This window comes from Mastigoproctus giganteus, chromosome 12, assembly GCF_048544385.1.
Source record: "Mastigoproctus giganteus isolate SK-2022 chromosome 12, ASM4854438v1, whole genome shotgun sequence".
In the NCBI taxonomy this organism is placed as follows: domain Eukaryota; kingdom Metazoa; phylum Arthropoda; class Arachnida; order Uropygi; family Thelyphonidae; genus Mastigoproctus; species Mastigoproctus giganteus.
This window is the reverse complement of record NC_143586.1, coordinates 105430140-105440309: the sequence shown is the minus strand read 5'-3', so window position 1 is coordinate 105440309 and position 10170 is coordinate 105430140. Positions and strand designations below refer to the sequence as shown.

The 10170-nt window shown below is 36.0% G+C and overlaps 1 protein-coding gene across 1 annotated transcript; it reads left to right on the top strand.

Moving 5' to 3' along the window:
- Window positions 1-8516: 8516 nt before the first annotated feature.
- LOC150077317 (uncharacterized) lies at window positions 8517-9812 on the top strand. Its single transcript, XM_090385979.1, has one exon. The coding sequence runs from the start codon at window positions 8752-8754 to the stop codon at window positions 9736-9738; it is 987 nt and encodes a 328-aa protein (XP_090242105.1). The 5' UTR covers window positions 8517-8751; the 3' UTR covers window positions 9739-9812.
- Window positions 9813-10170: the final 358 nt, after the last annotated feature.

Genomic DNA, 10170 nt, shown 5'->3' with positions numbered 1-10170 from the left:
TTTGTAACAACTGTAACAGAAAAAATTGTTGCCGTCTTCCAAAAACATTTCTTTTGATATTTTGGTTAGATATTTGAAATTGAATCCCATTTTGTATTGTGCCATAAGTACAATCTAAACATTCATCTTTTTACCAAATTTTCTGAAATTTTCAGATTCTGTAATCTGAGATATGTTCTCATTTTTACTAGACAAATTCCTTTATTCTGCTGAATTTTTCAGCCTTCTCATTTCCAATCAGGTCGATGAATGTGGACTAATTCATCCTAGTATCAATCTCATTTTCAGTATTTCCATAATTGTCATTAGTTCCTGTCTGTAGTAGATATTCCCAGACATATGCCATTCTCCACAGCATTAGAATTTAGTGGTAAAAGCTTTCAAGTTTTGAATCATGATTTTGACCTGATATGGCACTAGATTCAAATACTTCTTTCAGGATGGCAAAAATGATACCTTATTTTAAACTTACCCTGGATGTTTTATGTACCAGCGGTTGCAATTACCACCAGACTATTTTGAAGGGAGAAAGAGAGCTATGCTCCGAGTGACTGTAACATTCCTGTGGCATTTGGATAGAGTGCTGTGACTGCTAATTCACTGCACAAGACACCGTTTTCCATTACTCTGAGTGTAGTACCACACATTTGGTGTGTTAATATGGGATGTGCAGTACCTTGGTAAATATGGTCAATCTGCCAACCCACACTGGACCAGCGTGGCAGATTATGGTCATTTCCTTCAGCATGAATTGTTGAGGAGGCTTCCATCCTGGGTGATAATGGCTGCAGTTTACCTTTTCCAGTTTTTAATGTCATCTAAAATTGCTCAGAAGAAGCCAACAAGTAAGATTCAGCTGCAGGAGAGCATTGTTAAGTGTGTGGTACCATGAAATTAGGTAACCGTATATCCAGTTGTTGTTAATACTATGCCATATTGTTGCAAGGCTGTAATTGCAGCTTGAGGAGGAACAACAAAATATTGAGGACTTATTTTGCTGATTTACAGTAATAATACTATTACGTTAACTTGTCATTTCAGTTTGTACACGTAAATGCAATAAAATGTATGTTTGGTTGTCATGATTTCCATTTGAATAATTTCTCATATTTCCATTAATTACACATTTTACCCTTTGGGAAGATATTAATGGCAATTAGGTAATCAGGTGGAGTCTTTTCTTGGATTTCATTCACGGAGATATATATCCCATCAAACAAATGCATTTCGAACATTTCTGGAATGCACAATGCAGCGCAAAACACATTATTTGCAAAATTCACAAGTGATGCAGTTTTTTTGTCTGCATCTGTAAATGCCAAATAGTTATTCAGTTTGGAACAACCTGAGCAGAATCATCAGTTAGGCTGTTGACATCCAGTTGACCAATGTGATTCAACCTCTTTGCTCTGCTATTAATATAAGCAAAGAAGGCTTTGCTTATATTAATCTTCTTGTACCTAAGCTTGCTTAACCTCCTTTGTGACTTTATAGCAGACTAGTTTATATCTACCATAGGCTTCTATATCACCTAATGCTTTTTATGCATTCCATGCCTTTTTTCTTCTCTGCCACAAGTCTCATCTGCCATCCATTTAGGCATAATACAAAACAGGATTTCTTAATTTGTTTGAAAGAGCCTAGTAGCTTTTTTCTTACTCCCTAAATGTTTCCCTTTTAGAATTGCTGTTGTTCATATCATCAGTTGGTCCCACTGCATAGAATTTCAAAACTGCCCTAAACCACTGTAGTCACCTTTACATAAGCAAAACCTTTCCCTTTACCCTTGAAAGTAGTTATCTTTGATCTCCCATATCAGTACACTTTAAACACTGCCACCCAGTAGGTCTTTTACCTGTAGATTCTTAATGCATGAAAATCAAGAGTATTGCTTCCTCTTATTTTCTCTCTAATGTTCTTTAAAAATAGTTATAAAATAAATCAACTAAGGTCTTGCTAGTGTGTGAGTGACCAACTCACAAGTTCCAGTCAATATCTGGAAAGTTCAAATACCCCATTATAAGACATTCTGATTTACTGGTCCACTCTTTCTCTGTATAGTTGTTTCTTATACTCATCTGTCATTAGGCATATAACACACTCCTGTCATATGTCTTCCCAGTGTTTGTCACACTAAAAGTGATTCAACATTGCACTGCCCTAGATTTAATATGCTTCTTAACTAAAGTATGACTCCTTGCCTCTTCTGTTCTCTCTGTACACATTTTATTCTGTGTTCAAACTCTGCATTCCTTATGTCTGAGTGACACCATGCCTCTGATATCACTACAATTTCTGCATTTGACAACTTTACTAGTGCTGCAAATTCATCAAATTTGTTTACAGTACACCTACCATTAGTGTACATACAAGTGTACAAGAAGATACCAAAAAGTTTTTACTCTGACCCCCTTCTGTGTATTCTATAAATGTTATGATTTATTGACTGTGTTGCTTGGTTATCAAGTAATATATGCCAGATGTTTCATTGCTTTAACTCATATGTTTCTTTTATTATAGAGCTGTGTGACAGTGTCATCATGGATAAAGTTGATTACCGATCCATTATCAAATTCATGTTTTAGCAAGGCAAATAGCCAAGAAATATCCGTGAAGAGATTGACTATGGTGTATGGGGATGTCTGTCCATCGTATAACATTGTGAAACATTGGAGGCAATTCAAGTGTGGCCGGGAGAGCATCTATGAGGAAAGAAGTAGTCAGCCATCCACATCTCACATTGCTGAATTCTTGGAGAAAATTGAATTGATGATCCTCAATAACTTCTGGATAATAATTAAACACATTGTTGCTGAGTTGTTGTTGAGCTATGGATTAGTGGAGAACATAATTCACAATGATTTGAATATGAATATATGAATAAGGTCTCAGTGCAATGGATTCCTCACTTGATCACATTTTCAGAAAGAAAAAAGGCATGCCTACTCTGCTGTGTGACAGCAATTCTTACCTGTGTTTTTTTTTTTTTTTTTCTTTTCCGATTGGTAATTATGAATAAATTGTGGATACCTCATTTTACCCAGAAACAAAATGGGTTTCAAAACAATGAAAACATTCATTATCACCAACTCCAAAAAAGGCAAGAATGCAACCATCTTCAGGGAAGGTCTTGCTGCTAGTTTTCTGGGATGAGATGGGCATTATTCTCACAAATTACTTGGAGAACGGTACCATCATCAATGCTCATTACCACAGCAGCTTTCTTGAAGCAATTACGTGCAGCAATTGAGGAAAAGCAAAGTGGAATGCTCACAAAGACATGTTGTTGCTCGATAACAATGCACCAGCCTATACTGCTGTTGCAGCCACTAGGATGTCATATCTTGCCACATGCACCTTATTCCTCTGACTTGGCACCTTTTGACTTCCTCTTTCTGCAACAGACGCATAGTTTCAAGAGCAAAGTGAGACCTACAAAAATGACATAAGGAATAATATATTTTCCAAATCACAGTCTCCTGGGACATGAAGGACGTGGTCTTTAGTTGTACTTCTTGATACCCCCTCATACATGCACCTATTCTTATTCTTAGTTATCCTATAGCCCATCTCTTAGTCTGTCTATGATTAAACAATTTGCAAAAGATTCTCTCTCTCTCTCTCTCTCTCTCTCTCTCTCTCTCTCTCTCTCTCTCTCTCTCTCTCTCTCTCTCTCTCTCTCTCTCTCTCTCTGCCCCACCCACCTATTCACTAAGCAGAGCAGAGTGGAGATACAACATGAGAGTAGCTCATGGTGTATTGTCAATGATATATAGGAATTTTTCTAGCAGGGATAAGGAGGTGATTATTCCCTTGTATAAGGCAATGGTCAGGCCACACCTAGAGTACTGTATACAGGCCTGGAGGCCTCATTTCAAGAAGGATGTAGAGCTGCTGGAACGAGTAGAGAGAAGGGCAACAAGATTAGTGAATGGAACAAAGGGGTGCTCTTACAAAGAAAGGCTTAAGTTTTGCAAATTACAGTGTCTGGAGACTAGGCACCAGCGAGGTGATCTGATAGAGGTGTATAAAGCCTTGAATGGTTTGAGCATGCTCAGTGCTGATGGGATTCTTCCTCTTGCTCAGAATAATCACCTGAGAGGGCATAAATTCAAATTGAGGAAAGACAGATGTAGGATAGACGTGCGGAAATTTGCCTTTAGCCAGCGGGTGGTTGGTTGGTGGAACAGACTTCCATCCCTTGTCTTGGAAGTTGATAGCCTAAATAAGTTTAAGGCTCAGCTGGACAGGTATTTCGAACTAACAGAGGGGTGAAGTGGAAGTGGGTTTTTTTTTTTTTTTGGCTGATGCTGCATAAGCTTGCTTTCTTGCATCAAATGCCTCTACTAATGCTAATGTCATGAAAACCATTTTGTATCTGTTTTTATTAAAAACATATGAAGCAGTGTAAAAAGTAGACAAGTTAAAATGTGTTATCCTTCTTTAAATCAATATTTAATAGATTTTACTTACCTATTGAATTCTCCAGCTAGTGATTACCTTATTAAGCATTTGGTTACTTGCATACTGATTTACTGGTCCGCTCTTTCTCTATACAGAGAAAGAGCGGACTTTAAACTTAGGCCACTAGCCTAAGTTTAAAGTTCATCATAATGGTGTCTTGTAAATGTCGGCTTGGTTAGGCAGAGTCCCAGAATAGATGCAAAACATTGACGTCAACCAGTTTTATTTAATTAAATAAACATGCATTTATGCCAAGAATATCTTTTCCACCTCTGGGTATTAATCGATAACCCATTTAATTAGCAAATATAAACTGTGGTAAACTTTTTCTTTGGCCAGCCTTAAAAGAAAAAAATTCATTTTGATTTAATTTCCATAAAAAGTTTTTTATGGAAATTAATGTCAAACCAGTTTTTCACAGGAATATTGAGGTGTGATAGAGCATCGTCCTGTATAAAGATTGTGTCCTGCATGTTTGGATAATGCATGACTTCAGGGAAAAACAAATTTTGAAGTTTAGCAATGTATCCTTCTAAATTTATTATGTCTTGTAAAATGCATAGCCAAAAAACTCTATTGTACATTGAGAACAAATGAGCCTGTTGTACTGGGATCCATGGTGAAAGGAGATTAAGTGTTAACCAGTAAAACAATTTAATTACAAATAGATACAGAATATCTTTGATTACAAGTAGATACTGTAGCTTTCGAGATAAATCGTGTTCTCTTTTTCAACATAATTGGAACTTAACGGATACAGTTATGCATGCAGTGAGGCATGTGCAGTGAAGTCATGCATTATCCAAACATACAGGAAACAATCTTTATACAGGACGATGCTGTATCACACCTCAATATTCCTGTGAAAAACTGGTTTGACATTAATTTCCCTAAAAAACTGACTGCCAGTCAGTTTTTTTATGGAATTCTTTGAATTCTATTTTAGAATTCAAAGTTGCATTCTTTTTGTATTCAGTTTGTCGTTATCTCTGAACACGCCTCACTGTACACATAACTGTATCCGTTAAGTTCAAATTCTGTTGAAAAAGAGACACGATTTGTCTCGAAAGCTATAGTATCTACTTGTAATCAAGGATATTCTGTATCTATTTGTAATTAAATTGTTTTACTGGTTAACACTTAATCTTCTTTCTATTGTACATTATTGCACACCACACTGGAATAATGCGGAACAACTTTGGCTTTTCTGTAGTGTTTCCCATGATTCCTCGTAATGGCTGGGCCCATTTAAGGAGGTTTGAGGGGGCTATGGCTTTGGTCCTTGCTGTGATAGTGAACCACAAAATTGTTCCCAGCACCACTCTCTGAGAGTGCTTAAATGGATTCTAGGCTGTTAATGACATCTCCAGTGTGAAAAATGGCTTCATCTGACCAAATAATGTTCTTTAAGCAGTTTTTGCTAGCTCTCCAAGCATGATTTTCATTAATTTCCTTTAATCACATTCTGAATAAAGCTCCTTCGTGTAGTATAATTATTTCCACTTTAGTTCTGTTTTCAAAATTGCCCGTATAGCATAAGTTAGTCCAGTTACACACATTTCTCAGGACTTTGTGAAAAGCATCTTGTATCACCTTGATATTCTTATGACACAAAAGCAGATAATGTTCCTCTGCACTCTCTGTCAGTCACAGATGCAGTTGTCATCAGTTTTGGGGGCAGCCCTTAATTATTTTAGAATGCATTCTTTTTTGTATTCAGTTTGTCATTATCTCTGAACAACGGTTAACTTTTCTCCCATATTTCATATCTGGCTATAATCTTTGCTCTGTCACTGATACTCAATTGCCAATTACTTGGCTAAAATAGAAACATAGCTGTAGTTTAGGATATTAAATGCTTCAGTAAACATAATTTTAATAATGTTTTGCATTAAGCAGCAGCAGTTTAAAAATAGGCAACAACTTTCAAATCACCCTATATTTGCATACCAGTGAGAAACGATATATTTCAGTATGGAACAGAAGACCTATACATCCTCCTAATATACAAAGTATATATATATATAAAATTAAAAATAGGTATATATAATCAAAAGATATATATAATCAAAAATACCGTATTTCCCCATGTATAAGACGCACCTTAATTTTGGGGCCCGAAATTTGAAAAAAAAAATGTATTACATAATGTTATTGAACTCAAGTTTTATTCATCATAAAATTCACAACTCATTACTGTCAAAACTCCCATCCATTAGCTTGTCCTCATCTGTGTCTGATGACGAATCACGTCTTCATATATTGCCTCGTCCTCAGTTCCATCTATGGCATTAGAAATGCCACACTTCTTAAATGACTTGACAACGATCTCAATCTTGATATTATCCCAGGATCTTTTCACCCAGGTACAAATTTCTCCTATAGTTGGTTTCTTCACTCTTCCTGCTGGTGTCAAATTGTCCCCAGAAGACTTCATCCATTGGTTCCATTCGTCTCTCATGTCAGCTTTGAAGGGTTTGTTAATGATGACATCAAGTGGTTGGAGCTGGGATGTCAAGGTATGACGGCAAGTTTTGTTTTTTGCTCTGCAGCAATCTTCTTTGTATTTTTTTGTTATGTGTGCCCTGAACTGATCAAGCACCAATAGGGCAGGTTTGCACAAGAGCCCACCTGGCCTCCTGCTCCAAACTTTCTCAAACCAGATCTTCATCCCATCCTGATCCATCCAACCCTTGTCATGAACGTGGACAATCACTCCTCGAGGAATGTCTTCTTTTGGCATTGTTTTGCATTTGAAAATCAGCATAGGAGGCAGCTTGGTTCCGTCGGCACAACAAGCTAGAACAACTGTATAATGGCTTTTTTCATGTCCACTTGTCTTCAAAGTTGCAGTTTTCACCCCCCCTTCTTATCAACAGTTCTGTTACTTGGGACATCAAATTGAAGGGGGATTTTGTCCATATTTGCAATCTGTCCCAACTCAAACTGATGTGTCTCGACATTGAATGACAAAACGATGAAATTCAAGGACCTTCTGCTCATAGCTTTCAGGCATCTTTTGGGCAAGTCTGGTGCGTGTACACATGCTTAGTCCATTCCGTTTCATGAACCTGAAGCACCAATTGTGTCCTCCTTTAAAATCAGTAACTTCTTTTTCATCAGCAATTCTTCTTGCCTCATGCTGAACCATCTTTGCGGACACAGGAATTCCAATTGCCCTTTGCTCCTCATTCCATATCTTCAATTCCCTCTCTAAATCAGGCCATTTTGCTGACTCGCCTCTAATGGCCTTCTTCTGCCGTGGCGTTTTCAGTAGGGTTTCTTCTTCCTGTAGCCAGTCTCGGATTATTTTCTCAGTTGGAGGAGGACCAAACTTACGTTCAGCAGCACGATTTCCATTCACGTTTGCAAACTGGATCACTTTTATCTTGAATTCAGCACTGTACGAAAATCTTTTCTGAGCCATTTCTGGGCAGAACGTGGCAAAATGTAACCTAATATACCGGTAACAAGTGCGAAACAATGAGCGCAAAGACAGCAAGTACGAAAAAGCGGGAAATGCGAGTAAAAAAAATCTAAAACCACTCTATAAGACGCACCCAGTTTTTAGACCCCAAATTTTAAAAAAAAGATGCGTCTTATACATGGGGAAATACAGTAGGTAGCAACTTTCAAATCGCCCTATATTGGCATACCACTGAGAAACGATATATTTCAGTATGGAACAGAAGACCTATATATCCTCCATTATAAATTGCCCTTGCTATGTATAATATCATATCTGTTATTTAAATACTGAACATTTAGTAAAGTTTATTCAGAATTTTATAACCAGTATATAATCAAAATTTAATTATTTTTCCTCAGATGATATGAATTGCGATCCAGTATGTATTCATTGGTCAAAAGTAAATCGAGGCAGATATCAAAGATCAAACTTTTGAAATCCAGTTAGAGAGAAACTTGAATAAAAGAGTTCTGGACTTAATCAATTTGCACATAGAGAAGACATTCGTAATGAAATGATCAGAATTCTCCAAAAAGGAAGAAATGAACTAAAATATTAATTTAATAGAAATAGGCAATTTTTTTTTAATATGTTGGTTAATTAGCTCTAGGCACTGTTACTATAATTTGTAAATAAGATTATTGTTTAGAGATATTATAACTGGCATTAAAGAAAAAAATATTCTATATTGAAATATACATTTGCCCTCATGTAGAGTTAAATCTATCCCACATTTTTATAAACAGTCTATTACATAAAAGAAACTACATATTTTGAAATTTATACAGAACATTTGCAAAACAAAAATATCCAGCAGTATGGAAACACATACAAGAATTCACACAGGTGAAAAGCGTTTCAAATGTCAAACATGTGGCCGTTTATTTGCAAACTCTTCATCTCTAAAAATGCACCAAAGAACTCATACTAAAGAGAAGCCTTTCACATGTGGAATTTGTGGCAATTCATTTTCTTACTCATCATCTTTCAAAATACATAAAAGAATTCACACAAATGAGAAGCCTTTCAAATGTGATGTATGTGGCAAGTCATTTTCTCAGTCATTTGATGTGACTCTACATAAAAGAATTCATTCGAATGAGAAACCTTTCACCTGTGAAATATGTAATAAGTCATTTTCACAATCATCACATATTAAAGAACACTTACGAATTCATACTAAAGAGAAACCTTTTACATGTGGAATCTGTGGCAGATCATTTTCATCCTCTTCATACGTCAATAAACATGTTAGAATCCACACAAATGAGAAGCCTTTCACATGTGATGTGTGTGGCAAGTCATTTTCTCAATCGTCCCATCTGAAGTTACATCAAAGAACTCACTCCAATGAGAAACCTTTCTCTTGTGAAATCTGTGGTAAACCATTTGCATATTCATCATCCCTAAAGATACATAAGAGAATTCACACAAATGAAAAACCTTTCATGTGTGATGTCTGTGGCAAGTTATTTTCACGATTATCACTAGTTGAAGAACACAAAAGGATTCACACCAAAGAGAAACAGTTTACTTGTGAAATATGTAGCAAATCATTTTCGCGGTCATCACATCTCAAAGAACATGCACGAATTCACACCAGAGAAAAACCTTTTACTTGTGAAGTATGTGACAAATCATTTTCACAGTTATCACATCTCAAAGAGCACATGGTAATTCACACTCAAGAGAAACTACTCAACTGTGAAGTGGATAACTCATTTTCATGCCCATCCTCCCTTGAAAACCCTTTAACTGTTTCTACAAGTGAAGTACATGTTACCCACGAAATCTGTGGTGACTAATTTTTTATGGTCACTATTCCCAAATATCGAAAAGATTTCACATAAATGGAAAATGTTTCACCTTTGATATAAATGTTGTGCAAAATTCGTTATTCATGTTGAATATTTCACAGATAAATTAAATTTTCTTATCTGTGAATATTTCACAGATAAGATAAGTTACTTGTGAAATATGTGGCTATTTGTTTCTTTTTTTTATCAGATGTGATCTACAAGAAATTGCATAAATAAGGAGTGTTCCACTTCTGTGATTTGACATAATTTTCGCTTCTGGTGTAATGTCGAATCTACATTGTATAAAAATTAAATTAATCTAAATGAGAAATCTTCGGATGTGAGTTTTCTGATAAATTAATTCTGCATTCTAAAGAATGAAGAAATACATTCCAAAAAAAAACACTTATAAGTACATACAGATGCACATAATTGTTG